Genomic DNA, 20,156 nt, shown 5'->3' with positions numbered 1-20,156 from the left:
AATAAACAATCATTTAATTCTATATAATCTAAAATATTTCTCTATATATATATTTTAATATTCGCGTATATACACGTTAAAGTGCGTAAAATATTTTGGCAATGAATGGACAATAACACGGTATTTGATTTTAGCAGCGTAAAGTGTTATAGCGCATTAGTGTTTACATGTCGTGGCTTTCATATCATTCGTATCACGACACTCGAAGAATACAGAGTAGTGATGTGAAATACTTCGGCCTAAAGCCCAGTTGCATCAACATTATTTTAGCTTTTAATGAAACTTAAATATGTGTCTCTCTATCTTTATTTATTTAGAAAGAAAGTTAAAGATAGATATATATTTAAGTCTCGCTTAAAGCTAAAATAACGTTGGTGCAATCGGGCCTTAGTCTTCTCTCTGTCATCGCAGAACTTTACTCAAGGCTGTTCAAGACCGAATGTTTCCAAGTGTCTGGATGTTCCGCTTGACGTTTGGAGGTTTCGTTTTGTCGACCAATCAGGACGCGAGATTTCTTTGCTCCGAAACCCGATTGACGACGTCGCCAATTGGCCAATTCAAAATAGAACTCTCTGATTGGTTAATCGTTGCTGGTTACCCTAGGCACAGGTCGATACGATTGGCTGCGGTCAATCGGGACGTGGACAAACGGGACGCTCCCGCGATTGACACTTGACACTCTTGACAGTTCGCGCCGCGGACCGTTGCGGAAGTGATGCTCGGGAAAAACAGCGTTTGAAAACACATGGAGAAGATGCGGAAGGTCGCGTCCGCTTGTCGTTATCGCGTGTATATACGGTGAATATCGGGCGGATACCGAGGTAACGCATAAAATGAGACGTTATGTTCCATTCGGTGCGACTTCTTAACGGGCTGCTCATCCTTCTGCCGACGATCGCGTTCTGCGATGGCGCGAACGGGACGTACGAGATCGACTGCAATAATCTACGAATGGGACAGTACATCTGTCCCCATCCCGATTACGATTTCATAGACCCCAAGACGCAGCAACCACGCGGCTGCACCAAGGAAAACAAGGCCAAAGGTAAGCTCGATCTCGGTCGAGCATCCTAACCTCTATTTTAGACATCTTATTCATGTGTACATTTCTTTATTTTTGTTTTTTTTTTGTTATTCGTACATTTAATATGAAACTGATGTACACTCAGACGTTGGGAGAAGGAATAAGGATGCGGAGAACGCAATTAAGAAACAAATCTATTGTCTATTTTCATGTCTCTGTAAATCTTGGTTGCGTTACATTTCCTTTGGTTGTGTTATTCTTTTGTATTATTACATTTAGAGACAATTATTTATCAACGTGCTAGAGAATCTTTATTTTATAATAAGATTAAACATAGATTCTTTTTTTACTAGTGTTATGTCTAGTTGCCGATGGTCTCATCTGTTCAGAGACGAAAAATAATACTTTCAAGAAGGATATACCATGTAAATGGACGTAAGTATAATTTGCATCGTTTTAGATAAGCATAGATAAGCTAGAGTTTCTTGAGAAATATTATAGGCGAAAGTTAAGATATTTACTTCAGAATAATTGTTCTTAGGAATGGATATTCTTTCGAGACATCGTTATTGCTGTCGATATTTCTTGGTATGTTTGGCGCGGACCGATTTTATCTTGGATATCCTGCCTTGGGATTACTCAAGTTGAGCACATTGGGGTTCCTTTTTCTTGGTCAATTTGCTGATGTAATACTGATAGCTACACAAATTGTAGGACCAGCGGATGGTTCGCACTATGTGATGCCATATTACGGTGCCGGAATTAACATTGTGACGAGCAACAATTTTACGTACAGAGTGCCACAATACGAATATTGAGAGCAAGAAGCAAATCCGCTGTACAAATGGGAATTTTTTTAAAATATTATATCTCTTCTATACCGCGAACAACGATGTACAATCCTAAACTCGAATCCTATATTTCGCTATATATTTGAATGTAAATTAGTTATTCTCTTTATTACTATACTATATTAATAACTATTCCAATGAATAAGTCGAATATTAATTTGTATATATACATCTCAACGAAATACTGTATATAAGAATTTACGCATTGCTAGGTAATATAATTGAATAATAAATTTATCGCTTTCGTTTCTACGTTCTGTTATCTTTCTCTCAATTTTAATCAGTTCTTTTCAGAATGTATAGGTAGCAGCAATCAAGTTTTGAATACTGCTATTATGACTTAATCGACCTTGGACGATTTATCGCGAAACTGTAAACTATACCTCATATCATGCACCGTATTCGCTTCGTGCGATTTCTTATTCGTCCTTAATCTCATTCTTCTGATATAAACGCGGAAATAAGAACGCTTATTATCTAACATTCGTTATATTATCACATATATTATCACTTTGTATTGTTGAAAATTTCGAGACAATGTGAATCGGAAATATACATTACACATACATGTTACTATTTCGTGTTGTGTACTTGTAAATCGGCACGTTTTCGATATGAAAATATATATCTGTACACACATATACATATTCTCTCTTTGGAAGCTTTTTTAAGAAATTATCATTTCATGAGAGTTAAAAAACAGAAACGACTTATTAAATCAGTGTTCTGGAAGATATATTGTTGAAAGACGAGTCGCTCTGCATCATGACTTCATTTAGAGAAATTATATTTCAACTTGTACCACTGGGAATTATACTATATTTAACATATATGACAGTACATCATTCATTAAATGATTATAAAGTAAGTACTTTTTTATTTATTACATTTTATATATAATTTAACTGTACAATTATATGTCTAATATATATATAAATTAGGCATATAATTGTATTATACATATGTATACATATATATATATATATATATATATATATATATATATATATATAAAGGTATAAGAAAAATAAACTGCAAATATATTTGTCACTTTGCAAATTTATGGACTTTTAAAATGATAAGAATGTAATACAAAAATTTTGCTATTAATATTTATCTATATAATATATATATATATATATATATATATATATATATATGTATTATATGGATAAATATTAATAGCAAAATATAATATTTTTGTATTACATTCTTATCATTTGAAAAGTGATAAATATATTTGCAGTTTATTTTTCTTATACCTTTTACATATATTTAAAAAAAATAATTTTTGCAGTATATTAACGCGGGGGAAAACAATGTTAAACTACAAGTGTCTCGGCATCAACGAGCGATTAGACCCGATCAAATACGTTATTGCAAGGTCAATCAGTATTACGATCAGGAGGAAAAACGTTGTCTAGGCGTGCCTGGAGGTGGTAAAGTGCTTCACGTTGAAAATGGACAATCCTGCGGTGTCAATATTTTGAAACCACATTGCACCAGCTCCCTATATTATCACATTTGCAAGCATGACAAGTCGATCCTAGCGCAATGCGCGAATCGACAGATCTTCGACAGTCGTCTGCAACGATGCGCTTATTATGATTCAAGCAAATTGACTCCCAGCACTATTCGACCGGATGATTACAAGTATTACGAACATGTTAATGTATTAAAATCATTTTCGATACCAAACTGCACGAGACTTGGCCAGTTTCCCGTACCCGATCATTGTTCTATGTTTTACACATGCGATACAAATGGACATACATTGCATCAGAGCGTCTTCAAATGTCCGCGAAATATGGGATACCAAGCAAATAGACAAGTCTGCGCTGTCGTAACAGATTGTGAGAATAATGATTCGGTAGACACCGCAATTTGCGTTCCAGATGCGCCAGGTGAGAATGTGGAATCGTTAAACTCTAAAGAAGCTATGGAAGAAAATGTCGAAGAAACTACTGGAATATCTGAAGAAAGCGAATTCAGAAATGTAAGCGATTCTGCCGCGAAAAAGGAAGAAAGCGTAAATTCCAACATCTATGATGACGTTATCTCTACCCCTGAAAGTATAATAGACAATCCACTATCAGTGGACAATTATGAAGATAATAATGACGATTTGTATAAAGTAAGTTCATCGCCCACGCAACCAATTCAAGACATTTCAACGTCTGATGGTATTGATGAAATGTCAAGTCAAGCATTAAGTCCAACCGAAAGTGCGCGAGAAATACAGAATGAGAAAGACGATTCGATATTGGATTTACGAATTACATCACCGCCAACGGTAGAATTCCGTGATAATGCGTACATAATGACACCAATGACCTCGACACCAGAATATAATACAGATATAAATTCCAATGTTGATCCTGAAACAGCTGATACTCCATTTTCTACAGTCAATTATAAGTCACTAAAATTAGATGACAGAACGCAGGATATAACAACGGAACCGTACAACGACGATGAAACAGCGACATTACCGAATTCAAACATTGAAACTCTTGATTCGTATTTACCAACGAACACCCCGTTCTCTTCAATCAATGATAAGTCATTGAAGATAGATGAAGAAACGCGGGATGTGACTAGAGCAGTTGATTCATACCAGACATCAACGATAAGTAATGTACCAGAATCTTCCCCGATCATTGATATACCCTCGAAATTATATGAAGAAATGCAGGATACAACAGAAGAATATAGCAATAATGATGATAAAACAATGGCATTACTAAATTCAAACACTGGAGCAATTGATTCAACATCCACAATAAGTAGTATATTAGAATTTCCTTCAACCAGTGAAATCTCTAAATTATATGAAGAAATGCAGAGTGCAACCACAGAACAATACAATAATGATGACAGAATAGTAACACCATCAAATTCTAACACTGAAGTGGTTGATCAGAACCCAATATTAAGTGATATATCTGCAACTACAAATAATCCAAGTGATTTTGATACATCTACATTAGCATCTGCGATTTTACCACAAGCAGACATTAATGACGATCAGTATACCAAAGATCTATTTAAAACTTCTCCTTCGGTTGATAGTAAACTTGTCGATCCTAATTTTGATGTGCCGGAAGCAATCGAAAGTGTTCCTACCGGATATTCATCCGAACATATTGACACTTTAAATTTAGCGACGACAATATCTCCCCCACAAATGGACATAACACCTACAATAAAAGATCTACCTGCTATTTCAGATACAGATCTGATAACACAGAATGGTAAAGATAGCACAGAAGCATCACCTTTCATTGAACAAGATGCTCCAATTACAAATAATTAATATTATAAATGCATTCATTTTATATATATATATTTTGTTAGGATACATAAGTATCAATATAGTAGATAAAAGATAATAGATAAAAGATATGTGTAAGGATACACATTACACTATAAATATTATCTAGAGAAAATAATAATTTATTGTAATCATTTGTAATTTGTTTCTCACTTCTGAGGTAGTTATTAACATAATTAATATAATACATAAAATATTTTTCTGTACACACATATACACACATACATTATGATACAAAGGAAAAATTATTCTACGAAACGGAAAAATAAAAAATATAGCTTACTATCATTAATCGTTTATACTAAAATAGTTTTGCACATGATCTTAAACATCATTACATATTTTCCTTTTCTTGCTCGTTTACGAGTGTATAATAAACGCTTTTCCGTTTAATTAATTCTGAATGTGTGCCCATCTACAAGAGAAAATAAAAAGAAAAAATGTATATTTTATTTACATGTTATCCAATAACAGCATCAATCTAATGACATTAATTTTATCGATTAAAGCATACCTCCACTATAACACCGCGTTGTAATACAACGATTACGTCAGCGCCTTTAATGGTACTTAATCTATGAGCGATCACAAGTACCGTTCTACCTCTCGTAGCATTTTCAATCGCCTTTTGAACGATTCTCTCGCTTTCATAATCCAATGCGCTATATAAAAAATGGAGATGAATAAGCACAGTGAAGACAAGTTTTATATTATTTTATCATTATTTATATACCTTGTAGCTTCATCTAGAATTAAAACAGATGGTTGTTTTAGCAAAGCCCTGGCAATAGCAACCCTTTGCTTTTGTCCGCCAGAGAGCTGCGTACCTCTCTCGCCGACCTCAGTCTCATAACCATTTGGGAACTTTGTTATAAATTCGTGCGCATTTGCTTCTTTAGCTGCCTCAATGACCTGAATTGATAATTAAATATGTAAAATATATTATAGTCATTTATAATTGCACAATATCTTATAATTACAGTATCACCTCATCATCTGTAGCATTTTGCTTCCCAAATCTAATATTTTCCATTATGCTGGTAGCAAATAAAGTAGGCTCTTGATTTATGTAGCCAAAAACATTACCTCTGAGATAACTCGAATTAAGAGATCTAATATCACGACCATCAATAGTAATGGAGCCTTCATCAACATCATAAAATCTATAATAAAATTATATATATTTATATATATAATTTTCTTTATATATATTTACATATTTTATATATCTCTCTGATTATTATGGATTGTACCTTTCTAATAATGCAGCCACAGTTGATTTACCGTTTCCACTGGTACCGACAATAGCCACGGTTTTTCCAGCAGGAATATGTAAATTAAAATTTTTTAAAATAATGTGATCCGGTCTAGTGGGGTAGCTAAATTTTACATTTTCAAAAACTATATTTCCTGCCATAGATTGATCCGTGATTATATTACCGCCGGTCATCATTGGCGAAGGTGGCATATCTAGATACTATAAGATATTTAGGGTTTTAAAACTTTCTTTCTTATGTGAACAAGGCTGCATAATTCGAATAAGATACCTGGAAAACTCTGGCACCTGCACTTTGTCCTCTAACAAAGGATCCAAAAAGCACTGATAATTGGCCTAGAGATTTCTGTATGGTTTGTGTAGCCATCAAAAATGCCATAAGATTTCCTGGAGACAATTCTCCTGTAGAAAGCAACTGCCCGCCAAAATATAGCGTGGAAAGTAAAATACCGTTAAGTAGTAAATTCGTTCCTGCTTGAAAGAAGCCTATACCAAAACCTAATCGTTCGTAAAGCTCAGACGAACGTTCAACTTCTTTGTAAAACATTTCCGCCTCTTTCTCTTCCGCAGCAAAAGCTCTCACCTGATAAGAATAAAGTATAAAAATAAAATTTTATAGCATACCTTTTTAATTAACTATTTATTTCTAATACCGTTCGGATATTTTGTATAGCTTCTTCGCAAACGGCAGTTGATTTTGCAACTTGATTTAGGGCCTCCATTGATAGCTTGCGTAAACTTCTTCCCAGGAGAGTACCAATAAAAATTATTGTTGGCAAACTAAATACTACAAGAGTAGTCAATTGTGGTGATATCACTATTACAGAGATGACACAACCAATAATTTGTGTGAGGCTTCTCAAGCCCTGAGCAATGCAAGTTTTAAATGAGCTCTTAAAATCTTGAATATCACTAGTTAATCGACTTACTATTTCACCTGAACGTGTTTTATCAAAGAACTCTATATCTTGCATGATAATCGACTTGAACAAATCTTGACGTAAACTCACTGCAACTCTCTCACCCACGTGAGAAAGTGTATAAATGTATACAAAGGTGAAAAATGCCTGGAAAAATATTGAAATTTATACAAATGAGAATATTTGATTGAAAAAATTATTATTCTAATTATATTACATACTTGCGCAATATACATGCGTGCCAAAACAAAAGCTGGTTGAGTTAGTTGCATGAAAATTTCATTGGTAGAATCACTTTTGCTTTGACATATTTCTGTGAGGACATTTATGACACTTCCAACGCATTGTGGTATTTGAATATTTAATAGTGCAACTATCAATGCACTCTATAAAAAAAAAATTAAGAATATTATTATTTGCATAATGTGGGATTTATAAATTGCAAGTACTTACTGATAATGCTACTAATAAGTACCAAATATGTGGATATAAATATTTAAAAAATTTTTCCCATTCAAAAGTCAGTTCAGGAGTGTCAGATTTTATGTCGCTAATTCTTTTGGCCTCTCTACAGAGCACAATTTGATTACGTGATCTCAAAATACAAGCAGTTGTTACTCCAAGTCCACCAAGGCCAAATTTAAAAATATATGAGAGAACTGACTTTGATTCATTTATATTTTCTTTGGAACACTTTCGAGTACTTTTAATAAATTCACGTTTTGCAATTCCCCATATATTTTGATTCTTTCCTTGTAGAACATATTTCTGTAATGGATATCTGAAATATTTTATTAAAACTCATTTAATAGTATTATTTTTAAATAATATATTTAATTTATATTATTATATTAAATAATTCCATCCATAATAATAGTACTACTGTATCTATAGTAGATACAGTAATATATGACTCCTTGTATTTTTATAAATATTATACTTATATTATTTTTAAATATTTGATGAATACAATTAAGTATGATATAAATAAATTTATAATTACCTTGAAATTATCGAGGAATTATTATGACATTTAAATAATACAGCGCGTAACATGGACATTTTTATAATAGAATTTCTATTGCTATCGATATTATTTATTATGTCGACATGTATTTCGTAGCTTTTGTAGACTTTGTATTTATTAAGTTTGCATTAATATTAATATATGCAGATATGTTAAAGAGATTTTTTATTTAATGATTAAAGAGGTTATAATAAGAATAATATCGGACCAAGGGTGCCGCCATATTTAACGTATCCAGTAGTTCCATGAATTTCTCACAGATAGCGCTCAATGTGTTTTTTAAATTGCGCCATTATAAACAGCCATTTTTATATTCGCGTGCATACTTATGTGCATCGTTCGAAGTTAAAAGTAAGTTGTAATTTTGTAAAAAAGAAGTTGTGAATAACAAATATATTTTCAATATTTCAGTGGGTGACGAAGATATTACGAAGAAATCTGTTTCTTCGAAGAGACTCGATTGTTTCATCAAGATCAATTAGAGCAAGTAGGATAGATTGGAGAGTCTCGCATGTAGTTGCACGGTAAATGCGGTTCAGACATCGTACATAAGGTAAGATTATTTTATGTAAAATATACACCAGCAAGATACAGAGAGAGAGATTGCGTTGAATCGCGAATTGCATCGCGATTATAATAGAGATAAATGGGGCATTTAGCGAAAAGATAAAAACTTAATAAAAACTCGTTAATTTCCTAGGTAGAACGTGAAACTCATAATGACATCATTATGACGTCACCTAAAAGTCTTATTTTAGAAAAATCATAATGATCTCATTTGATATACTTTTGGCAATGTTTTGGTGACTTATTTATGATATTAAACAATTCTAGCGAACTCTGTTGGAGAATATATATACTTCGCGTATGAAATCTTAAGAATCAATCATAATATCATTTTTTATATATATTACGCAATTGTTTATTTAATTATTCATGCATATTTTAATTATTTATGCATATTTTAAGCAACATAATCTTTTTAAAATTATATAATGCGATTATTGAATTTAAAAATTTATGATTCTTTTTGTCATCTTTAACTCATTTTTTAATCATTTTTGTTCAGGTAACTTTTAAGTGATAAATAAAATCATGATGACGTCATAATGATGTCATTATGAGTTTCATGTTGTACCTGGGTTATTCGATGAAGTCGTAAAAATCCTTCGATATCTCTATAAAAAAAAAACTCGCCTCTTTTATTATTTGCAACTTTCCCTTTGTCGAAAGCCCCGTCAACAATTCCCGATATCCTTGACATAATAAAAGTAGAAGACTTTGGAATCGGAAACATATATGTCGCGTGTGCGTGGGTGTATATGCGTGCGGATAAAAAAGCTCGAAAATTGCGTCTCGATGAAGGGTCCGCGGCCGGATGAATGGCATGCGCTGGGCCTTAAAAGACCTAATCGTCCCGGCAAACTCTTTGAGCGGCGAGTTAATGACGTGTATTTATGTATTCGCCGCGTTTAATTGCCTGTGTGGCTATTAGCGCTCTACTTCGCCTTCTCTCCCCTCGCGGTTGAATACTACTTGCGATATAGGGGTGAGTATTTGATCGCTTGCTGCTGGAATTGCCTAATCTGGGAAGACAAAAATGATTGTAAAGGAAGCATTTAGCACATTTCTCTCCTTCTTATGCTTTAAGAGATTGTTTAATTCAAAATTGATTTGAAAAATTTGAAACTTCAGAAAGATAATATGTATGTACTTATTTATATAAAATCTAATTTCTCTGCATTTTTTCGGAGAATTCAAATCATAAATTCAAATTCAATTCATGATATTGCGTTTCAAAACGAAGAATTAAAAAAATTATAGCAATAATCATCAAGAACAGAATTAAAAATTACATCTATATATTTGCATGAAATTGTTTCTTTTTTAAATATTGTATCAGCAAATTAAATAAATATTTCTCAACCTGGATTTTTTAAGTCTTATTAAATGTAAGAGGAATATATTCTCCTAAAGTTTTATATTCTTTCAAAGAAGAGATTCGAAACAGTTATAAAAACACAAAGATATAATAACAAAAACATAAATATGTAGGATTCAATGTTTTATTTATGTTTTTATCTTTCTATGTTGGACTAATTTAAATTATATTATGCAACAAGGAGAGAATTTGAAAATGTATGACTGAAAATGACATAATATTTTAATATTACATATAGTCATTGTTACTCTAGCTGTACTTGAAGTTGTTATCAACGTTAATGCCTTTTATGATTCTAATTGCTCTTTGTGTGCTATGCATTATGAAACATTTGCGGTGATTCAGAATCAACGAAACTGTCTCGCTGTAAGATTGAACATTTGATTGTGTATCGATCAATCTCGGTTGTTCTTTCCTTTCGTATAATAACATAAGCTTTTGAATATCTTTACATAATTGCATACAAAGTTTTTTTTAGAAAAGATCGATCTTTCAATCTTACAAATACAAATCAATGATAATAATCTATGTTTTTCTCTCTTATTTTTGATTAAATATTTCAATATTTAAAATTTTGTTCTAATAGGAATTTTAATTCTATTACATCGTATTTGTGTGTGTTTTAAGATTTTTCAGATAAAATTAAGAAAAAAAAAGATCTGTACACATACTAATCTTAAAAAAATTGGTGCAGTATTTTTCTGTAATCTTTCTTAAATGAAAATTGTTTAACAATTCACTGTACTTATACATGCTGCGGGAATCTGATAGTTTTTCTTTTTGCACAATTCATCTGCGATGAAGGGTGGTGAGGGAGAGGATAAATTGTTAGAGCACGTGTTTTTGAAGAATGCTCTTTACGAAGAATATCTTGCAAACGAGTTTGCATCATCTGTGGTACTCAACGTACTCGGAGAATGACGAGAACTTCACATTAGACCCTTCCTCTCAAACCTACAAAAGCCATCGAGCCGAGGTCACCCTTTTAACCCAGATTTGTGCCATTCGCGATCGTTCGTCTTATTATCGTTCTTAATACTTTTTAATCCGATATATTTCCTTTCCTCCATTTTCTGCGATATTTTAAGAATTAACGCGACAAAAGTAACGATAATGAAAGAAAAAGTTTTATTGTATTCACGAAAAGGTCTAAAATAATATTGTATTAATTTAATATTAATATAATAATTATATATATATATATTTATTTATTTATTTATTTATATTAAATTCAGTGATAATTATACATAATTTATATTTAGGTTCTCATAAAGTTTTAATGCTTATAAGTTGCTCATTTATAAATATCAATTTTTATCACTTATTATTAGCATAATTATAAGTAGTTAAATTTTCAATAAAATATAAATAAAACATTGAATGTAGTTGATAAAATATAGATATATCTTAATAGCAAACACACATATATATTCATGCAATAAACAATTACATTTAACGAATGTGAAAGTCAGATACACTAAAACTTTCATTTTCGTGAAAAATTCTTAAAATTTCATTCAGATTTTCGCATCAATGCCACGAAGTCCTTTTCGCGGAAAAATATTTCGTCACAGTAGACTTATACAAAACCATTTACAATCATTATACGTATACAAACCATCGAAATATACCGTATACTTCGCGAAGAATCCAATATCAGAGATTTTTTTAGAGGAAATCCGCGCAAGCAGGCGAATAGTAAAAAGGATATTAAAACGAAGAAAACGAGGCAAAGAGAGAGAGAGAGAGAGAGAGAGAGAGAGAGAAAGAGAAAGCATGGGTGAGGGAGGAAGAATTCAAGTATAAGCGCTGTAACTGTCTGCGACAGTTTGTCGCGCCGTGACGGCCGAAGAATGGATCAAATGAAGCCTTCTAAATTTCAACACCCTCCTCGTCTCGCGAGTCTCTCCGTCTTGCCGCTGCAAACCGGGTTCCCCATTGCCTTTCCTTCTTCCCCGTCCGTTCTCGCCGCCCCGTTCTGGACGAAGCGATCCGCGGCGGCGGGTACGAAAGCCTCATCCGTGAAACACACGCGGTGTGCAGGTGCCGGCGAACGACGGGGTGGCGATGACGCAAAGTCAGCGCGGGCCAATGGACTCGGCTCTGGAAACAGCCGGAGAGCGGTGCACCGACTGCCGGCTCGCGATTGGGCGTGGCTCCAAGGGGGTGCCCTCGACTCCCCGCTATCGGAGGTGGGAGAATCCCCAAAGTGTGCCCCGGGGTGTAATATCATACCGCTAGGTGGATAAATAGACATAGTGCGCGAGGGTATGTCGGTGCGTCGAGAGGAGCGACGAGGAGAAGAGACCGTGGAAGAGGGACAGAGGGGCGGTGGGGGGGGGGCGGAGGGAGCGGAGACGCGGTAAGTAGGGGAAGGACGAGGGGACGGAGGTTTCGGGGATATGCGAAATGTGTAGGGAGAGATACGGCGGAGAAGGAGGACGATGGAGAGGTCGCGGATGGTTGCTCGAGGCCAGCCGGAGAAGAGGTGGGATCCAGGTCTGGTTAGAAAATGGTCGCGCGGCAGGCGCGAGGGATGCGCGGAGCGGGGGAGGGATGCACGAGGAATCGGGCGGCTGTGTGCCACGACGACGGCGAACTAGAACAAATAATAGTTGTAGTCAGCCTCAGCTTCCGGAGAGGTATTTTCCAGTCGCGCGAATCACTCGGGCACGCTCGGCGGGGAAAGGCGAGCGCCAAGGCTGCCAAGGGGGCCCCATAAGATATTAATTCTTAAAATATGCTAAAATCCCGAAAAAAATGTTCGTTTAACTTCCTTCGTAAATAAAGGAGATTAGCATTATATATGCAAATATTTTCAGAATAAAATATGAACGCCTCCTAGTACACTTTTCCACCATTTTGCGAAGTTAATTAAATCAAAAAAATTATTCTTAAGAAAATATTTCACACGAAAATGAGAAAATATTCTTTCGGATTAGTAATTATATCGCAGGAAACAATTTATCGTGCGTCATAACAAATTTGCATCCTTTCGATGCAATTTTTTGCAGAGCTAGTTTCGCAAATTTACGTAACTATGGTTTGAAGTTTCATCGATATCGCTTAGTGAATCTTCCGCGTTCTTGCGTCAGCAATCTTTACACATATAGGGACGTGCCACGAGATTCAAATGCATCCACAAGCAGATATACGATGTACCTTACGCGCAGTAATTCGAGAAAACGCCGAATCGACCATTGTCGGGATATACGGGTATCTCGCTGAATCGCTGTAACTCTATTACATCGGTGAACGGAATGGATGGATCTTTTTCTGCAGAGTGTCAGTCGTTCGTGGATCTAGTTACGACACACATTTGTCGGGACCAAAAAGACATAAAACGTATAAAAAACGGTTTAAATCTAAAGTAACATCTGTCCATCTTTCTCCATTTCTCTCTCTCTCTCTCTCCCTCTCTCTCTCTCTCTCTCTCTCTCTCTCTTTCTCTCTCTCTTTCTATATATATATTGTAACTATACAAAATTAAATCTCTGTGTTTCGAAATGCAATAAATTTCGTAGACGCGTTTTTAAATAATATCAATAAATAACATGTCAACATCAATAATCAATAAAATGTGTATTAAATATTTACTTTATTCTTTGATAACTTTATTCTATAACTTTAAAAAATTTCGATTCACAAAAGAGAGTAGAGGAAAAATAAAGTATCGACAAAAAAAAGATAAAATTTAAAATACAATATTGAATCTCGATGCGTGTTCAAATTTGTAAGGGTGCTCTGTAATTCGTCGCAAATATATTTTCGTCGCCGGATACGCTTCGGATTTGCGGAAGTAAATAGCGACGCACAAGAATCCGCCGGGGAAGGATATCGGTGGATCTAGTGCGGAGAAAACGAGCTGTCATCGAGAAAAGGCTGGCGCGCCTGAAGCAGCCATCGCGTCTCGCATGCGATTTTGTAGAATGCTGAACGCGGTGTGCAGCGGAACAGGATGTTGTCAGCTGAAATTAAATTTTCCTCCTAGGGCGGTGGGTCGCTCAGCAACCTGATATTGTGGGCGTTAAGCTACGTACACGTCTAGAATGCGCGCGGTTGAGGCTACCGTCGCGAAACCTTCGCCAATATTCGCTTTGCCACAATCTTGATAAGCTGATGATTGATCGAAGAAATATTAATTTTCCTCTTAATTCTCTCGAGCATTTCATACACTTGCGTTTAATCGATTGCTGTAGAAACCTATTGCGCAGAGTTTATTATTTATTTTATTTTTCGTAATTTTTCAACGAGAAAGAGCCTTAATTTCTTTCGGAATTTTTTGCGTTCAAATTTGATTAGCTTCGTAAATATTTTTGTCGCTCTTACTACGAGACTGTGCAAGAGTAACGTGCTCGTGAGGCATCAAAATATCTCCCTCCGATTCTGACGAAGAAAAAGTCGCGATAATGGCGGGACACTCAGTTTTCTTGGACTTTCTCCGCTTGGTTACTTCTAGGGTAGCGGATAAATGGCTACCTCGTTTCTCGTGCACCCTTGAAGTTGATTGTATCAGGGGGCGGGAGGGAAAAGAACCGTGTTGAAGGAGCGGACAAAGGAACGAGCGAAAGAACGCAGGAAGTGCGGGGAACGAAGCAGATGACATTGCCTTCCATGACGCGACTATTCAATGTATTTGCTGTTCTCTGAGCGAGTTATTATGATTTGCGCTACTATTTTCCGTTAAACATATATTATTCGTTCGTATCTTGCTCTAAAGCAAGATAGGAATTATTGAATGTACTAAGAAAATATTTTTTCACGATATTTAATAAATACAGTTTTCGCTTTCTCTCTCTTTGCAATATTGGTGATTCCCTCATTTTATTTATTTATTTAATTATGGAAAATAGGTTTTTGATAACCGTTTTAATGAATCACATCTTATTGATGTTGCATAATGATGTATAATTTTATTGGAAAGAAAACTTTTTTTTATTTAGTGTCTAACTTTGTCTTATGTGTGTATTTTTGAATTATTAAATATAAATTAAATATATAAATATATAAATAAGGAAAATACACAATGCTATATTAAGCTTTAAATTTTCTCAGATTTTTTTTATTTTATTACGATTTCAAAATCATCGTAATTATATTCATTTTAATGCTATATGAAGCTATCTTATAATTCAGAAATTATAAAAATTAAAATTTACTTGTTAATAAAAATTTTTTGCATGCATTAATTCAGTCTCTTTCACAAAGAAGGCGAGGCAAATTTTATTTTTTTTTATCATAAAGTTTATTCATATCTCATATTTGACATTAAATATTTCTCAGCGCAAGATGCAATTCTTCGCATTCTTTGAACAAAAAAAAAAATAACATTCCATATCAGATGGATGCTAAATATGGATTAAGAATAAGGGTTGAATCCACAATTTGCAGCGGTGACAGATCGGATAAACAGATTCATCCACATATCCTCGGATATTTATGAATGATTCGAGACGACGGCAGCATTGTATCCTCGCGTGCGGTGGCTTATGAGCTCGGCTTAGCTTCCTTGATATACCCGGGGATCACTTTGAAATAAATGACTCTCGGCGCGACCAACGACATAACCATTAAAGGACGACCCTTCTCGTCCAGCGAGTACGCGGTGACGGGATAGATCGCTATAAATTACGGCCGGCATTAGATCGTAAAACTGTGGGGCGCGACGATCGATTTGTTTGCGGGATCGTCGTGCATCACTGAGGGATCGGAACCCGATTCACAGTGGCCGTCGCTGTGCCATTTCATCGGGATCGCAATTATTGCCTCAGAGAACGGTTATTAGAAGTAAATAGTTCCATGCGACCGGGTAATAGAAACGCCTGTCTGTTGATTCGATGCCAATATCGAACTATTTTTCAAACTACGAAGTAATATTACTAAATGTATCATTTATTAACTCCTTTGACTCGTGAGAAATATTTGGGATAAAGTGTGACGTACATTTAATTCGCATATTAAGCATTGTTATTAATTGATTGTGTCAAAGATAATTTGATGTAGAAATTAATATAAATTGCAAACTCTTAACTCCATTTTAATAATGTTTGATGAGAGCAAAATTTAAATCTTATTAAAAAATTTACACTATTCAGCAATAATAAAAATACTAATATTATACGTATATATTACACTTTTTAGATCAATTTAATTATTTATAAAAATTATTGATAACGCAAAATTTAAAAAATATATCGCTCGAAAAGCCGAAACTCGACTTAAAAAATTCATTTTAATCGAAGCCGGGAGGGTTGCCTCGAAAATGCGTGCGTTCGAATACATTATGAAAAGTAATAAAATGATTTCGTAGCACGTGACAGGTCTCATACACAGGAGAAGAATCTCTCTCTCTCTCTTTCCTTATGAATGAATGATAATCTGTCGCGGTAAACGCATCTGTTGTCGTGAGCAGGTGCGGCGTTTCAATTCACGCCGAAAGTGGATTAAGAGCCGGCCTGCGTTTTTGTTGGGTCACGTGCGCCAGTCAAAATAAATCTGTTCTTGTAATCGGATTTACGGTCCGCGGCTGATAAACTGTCGAGCTGGTTATGAACTTTAAACAGCCGGTTGCGATCGAGCCGGGCGTATCATAGTTTCATCGCATAATTTCGTTTGCAGCCGCGTATCCGCTTTTCGATTGGCTCCAACACGTTCTCTAGTGATGCAATAGTATTTTTCGCACTACACGACGGCTGCGGATCAATTGATATATCATATTTGGCCGTAGTGTACCATCAAAATACCTTTAATCGAATCTTTATTTTCTTATAAGTGATTTATAAAAATCTTTTATAAAAATCAAATAAAATTTTCTAAATTATATATATGCAAATATAAAAATATTTCTTTTAATATTTTTTTACATGATAATATGATAATAAAAATTATATGATAATAAAAAAGCTATTAATACGTTGTACTTCTTGTATAAGATTTGATAAAGATAAATGTTAAAATAACTATGCATTTTATTTTTTTGTATTTTTCGTGCATTCATAACATATTATATATTTACAAATTTAATATAAATTTTAACAATGAGAAGGTATTGATATTTTATTTTCCAAATATTCTCTATATTTTAGCGATTGTATCTGTTTTCAGCAGGCTTTCGCATAGTCGTAATAACAATCCGTCACATTTTCGCTCGTCATTTGCGGGCCGTACGGACGAACGGAACTTTACAAAAATGTTATGAGGAGTTTAATTGGTCGACGTTTAATTACTTCGGCTGCCATTGAAGACGACGGGGTAGCAAAGAGGTAGCCGGACTAATTGCGAAGTTTTCTACTTCGATTTTCCGACAGACTGCACGCTGCCGCGCCATTTTCCGGTTACCGGTTGTTCGAATTAAATGCGAATGCAGTTTTAAACTGGTGAAGAGCGCCCCGGGGAACACCAAGTATTTTATACGGGATTAAACGCGACAAGCGCGTATGGTAAAAAGCGGCCAAAGAAATCAATAACCTCGCGTTATACGCGCGTTCCGCGGCGCTATTTTATTTCTCCGTTTCTGCTTTTCGCGCGATTATAATCGCGATGAAATAATCACAAAGCGTTCCATCACAGAAGCGACAAATGGAATAACAAAATATGGAAAATCATTTATGCGCGCAATATCATTAAACATTACTCGTTCTAAATTTATCCGTCTTTGTATGCATCTTAATTCTTTAAGAGAATTATCTCTTTTTTAAATTAATATGTTTCATATATATATTAGAATTATATATAATCTGTGCAATATAATTTTAATCTGCTAAAAAGTAAAAGTGAGAAGCACGAATGTTCACAGAGCTAAATAAATGTAAATTGGGGGAGTAAAGTAATATATATTATACAATTCCATAAGTTTTATATACACATTTACAATTTAACTATGTAGTAAGACAGTAATTGCAAATCATTTATTTGAATTATATTTTTTTTTAAATTTTCTCTTTTATATATTTATTATTCATTATTTATTATATTATTTTATTTATTATATTATTTTCTCTTAAATTTATTCTTCGTAATTTCTAGATTGTCAGCATTTTCAATATTAAACTGAATACTTAAATTCTTGATCAGTCTTCTCTTTACATCTTATAATAAAATCGTAGTGAATTTTTTATTTCTTATCATTTAACATGACAGGATCATAATTCGCGGCGATTCGATTCCTCAGGCACAGAAAAACAACTTCGATGCGAAATGATGCTGTTTTTAAACGAACGGAGCCCGATTATAATAACGCTAGAGCGGTCGGCTAGCTTGCGAAATGTCTGGATGCAATTGCCATCCGATGGAACGTTCGGTGCATTGATCGGGGAACGCGAGTGTACAGAGAGCATATCGTGCTCGATTGCTCGATAAGCATTCGATGTTATGTCAACGTAGCAGACATCGGATCCTATGCCGATCTAACGGAAGTAAGTTCGAATGTCGAAATTTGCTCCGATGTGTCCGATCGTTTGACGGATTCGTCGGCGCCGTCGGCGAACGCGCTATTGTGATTTCCGAATCAATCGATGAGTCTTTAGGCTCATCTGTTATAGTATTGTGTGCAAATAATTTCACTTTACGGTGAGAAATTTCGAAAGATTCTTCTCAAGACAGATAAAATTATCAAATTTACATTAGTTTATTAATATCTTAATAATTCAAATATACAAGCACTATTAATGAATTTTATTAATACTTTATATGCACATGCTAAATATTTCTATAAAAATTTTTTCATGTATTCTTTGATAAATTGAATGTGAATGCTTTTTAAAATATTACAAGCCGTCGATGATTTTTTTAGTATTACATTTTTTATTATCGCGTCACTCGTATGAAAATATATTTTTTAGTGTCACCTTTGAACATTATTTCTATAAAATCTATGTGAAATTAGAGAGTTTTGCAAGAGAATTTAACATAGATTAAATTAATATTTGATATCTGATGTGTTTTTCCGAAAATTTCTCTCATCGCATATTGAAACGTGCGATCGATAATCGCACGTTGAATAATGGTCGCTGAAAAATCCGGTAAGAGACGAAACGGTGCGATTTCACCGATGCAAACAGATTGTGTGCAATTTAATAAAAAAAAAACGCCCGTGCGCGAATCTCATGCACATAATATCCGAGACATGATATATTTGTAATTTAATGATATATATTTTTTAATTTAACGTGGCTGCCGAATGCATCGCCGCTTTTGTGCGTTCCGCGCGCGTATTTGCAGTGTATATTTGTTAATTTAATGCAAACAATTTATCGCGGAGTTAAGCAATAATTTTTCACAATTTTAGCGCAGATAATCGAGCGCGCCGCATACAGATGTATGCGTGTAAATTTTAATCATCCGAAAGCTGTGATTAAATTTCACATCGAATTTAATTTGGTCGGCCATATCGTGGCAAAATTTTTTTTTTAAAGAAAGATAATGAAGCGAAAAATCTATAAACGGACATTTTTAATTAATATAAATCATGTAAAGAATAATGTAGAGACAACAAACAAAATAGAATAATGTAATTATCGTTTTTGCAAAAGAAATTGCAATACAATATTTCCTTATCTTCCTTATATATTGCAATAAAAAATAAAAAATAAAATAAAATAAAATAAAAAATAATACACTCTACAAAAAATTAATTAAAATTACATCGATCAATGAAATTCATTGTAATCGTCGATCGTAGATCATTTCCGCGTGAGATGGGAAAAGCTGCGGGAAAATCGCTTCAGCTTTGGGACGCAAAATATTACGGTTAAAGCCGCTCGAATTAGCGTGAGCGGGGGCAA

The 20,156-nt window shown here is 34.3% G+C and overlaps 3 protein-coding genes across 4 annotated transcripts; 2 read left to right on the top strand and 1 right to left on the bottom strand.

The window, feature by feature from the left end:
- The first annotated feature begins 673 nt into the window (after window positions 1–673).
- On the top strand, window positions 674–2,025 carry LOC105250045 (TM2 domain-containing protein CG10795). 2 transcript variants are annotated; one of them, XM_020027220.2, is made up of 3 exons: window positions 674–1,045; window positions 1,390–1,459; window positions 1,566–2,025. In XM_020027220.2, the coding sequence occupies exons 1-3, from the start codon at window positions 844–846 to the stop codon at window positions 1,840–1,842; spliced, it is 549 nt and encodes a 182-aa protein (XP_019882779.1). In that variant the 5' UTR covers window positions 674–843; the 3' UTR covers window positions 1,843–2,025. The 2 variants fall into 2 exon arrangements, with proteins under 2 accessions (XP_019882779.1, XP_011254220.1); XM_011255918.3 differs by having other exon boundaries at window positions 676–1,045; window positions 1,378–1,459; window positions 1,566–2,018.
- A 515-nt stretch (window positions 2,026–2,540) lies between these two features.
- LOC105250174 (uncharacterized protein DDB_G0289357-like) lies at window positions 2,541–5,191 on the top strand. The gene is made up of 2 exons (XM_011256137.2): window positions 2,541–2,739; window positions 3,173–5,191. Exons 1-2 carry the CDS (start codon window positions 2,641–2,643, stop codon window positions 5,189–5,191), a joined length of 2,118 nt encoding a protein of 705 aa, XP_011254439.1. The 5' UTR covers window positions 2,541–2,640.
- A 156-nt stretch (window positions 5,192–5,347) lies between these two features.
- On the bottom strand, window positions 5,348–8,564 carry LOC105250052 (ATP-binding cassette sub-family B member 8, mitochondrial). Its single transcript, XM_011255931.3, has 10 exons — window positions 8,409–8,564; window positions 7,859–8,186; window positions 7,627–7,791; window positions 7,139–7,552; window positions 6,757–7,068; window positions 6,463–6,686; window positions 6,198–6,372; window positions 5,943–6,121; window positions 5,724–5,871; window positions 5,348–5,624 (listed from the first exon to the last, which is right to left on the bottom strand). Exons 1-10 carry the CDS (start codon window positions 8,465–8,467, stop codon window positions 5,544–5,546), a joined length of 2,085 nt encoding a protein of 694 aa, XP_011254233.1. The 5' UTR covers window positions 8,468–8,564; the 3' UTR covers window positions 5,348–5,543.
- Between the last annotated feature and the right edge of the window lie 11,592 nt (window positions 8,565–20,156).

This window comes from Camponotus floridanus, unplaced genomic scaffold (genome assembly GCF_003227725.1).
Source record: "Camponotus floridanus strain SB8 unplaced genomic scaffold, Cflo_v7.5 scaffold6, whole genome shotgun sequence".
In the NCBI taxonomy this organism is placed as follows: Eukaryota; Metazoa; Arthropoda; class Insecta; order Hymenoptera; family Formicidae; genus Camponotus; species Camponotus floridanus.
The sequence above is the reverse complement of the archived record's forward strand: the minus strand, read 5'-3'. Positions and strand labels throughout refer to the sequence as shown.

Excerpts from the sequence above, each read along its gene's own strand:
- LOC105250045 (XM_011255918.3), top strand. The coding sequence starts at position 844 with ATGTTCCATTCGGTGCGACTTCTTAACGGGCTGCTCATCCTTCTGCCG. Across the intron at positions 1,046-1,377 it reads CAAGGAAAACAAGGCCAAAG|TGTTATGTCTAGTTGCCGAT; the intron begins GTAAGCTCGATC and ends TTTTTTTACTAG. Across the intron at positions 1,460-1,565 it reads GATATACCATGTAAATGGAC|GAATGGATATTCTTTCGAGA; the intron begins GTAAGTATAATT and ends AATTGTTCTTAG.
- LOC105250174 (XM_011256137.2), top strand. The coding sequence starts at position 2,641 with ATGACTTCATTTAGAGAAATTATATTTCAACTTGTACCACTGGGAATT. Across the intron at positions 2,740-3,172 it reads ATTCATTAAATGATTATAAA|TATATTAACGCGGGGGAAAA; the intron begins GTAAGTACTTTT and ends TAATTTTTGCAG.
- LOC105250052 (XM_011255931.3), bottom strand. The coding sequence starts at position 8,467 with ATGTCCATGTTACGCGCTGTATTATTTAAATGTCATAATAATTCCTCG. Across the intron at positions 7,792-7,858 it reads ACTTATTAGTAGCATTATCA|AGTGCATTGATAGTTGCACT; the intron begins GTAAGTACTTGC and ends TTTTTTTTATAG. Across the intron at positions 7,553-7,626 it reads CACGCATGTATATTGCGCAA|GCATTTTTCACCTTTGTATA; the intron begins GTATGTAATATA and ends ATATTTTTCCAG.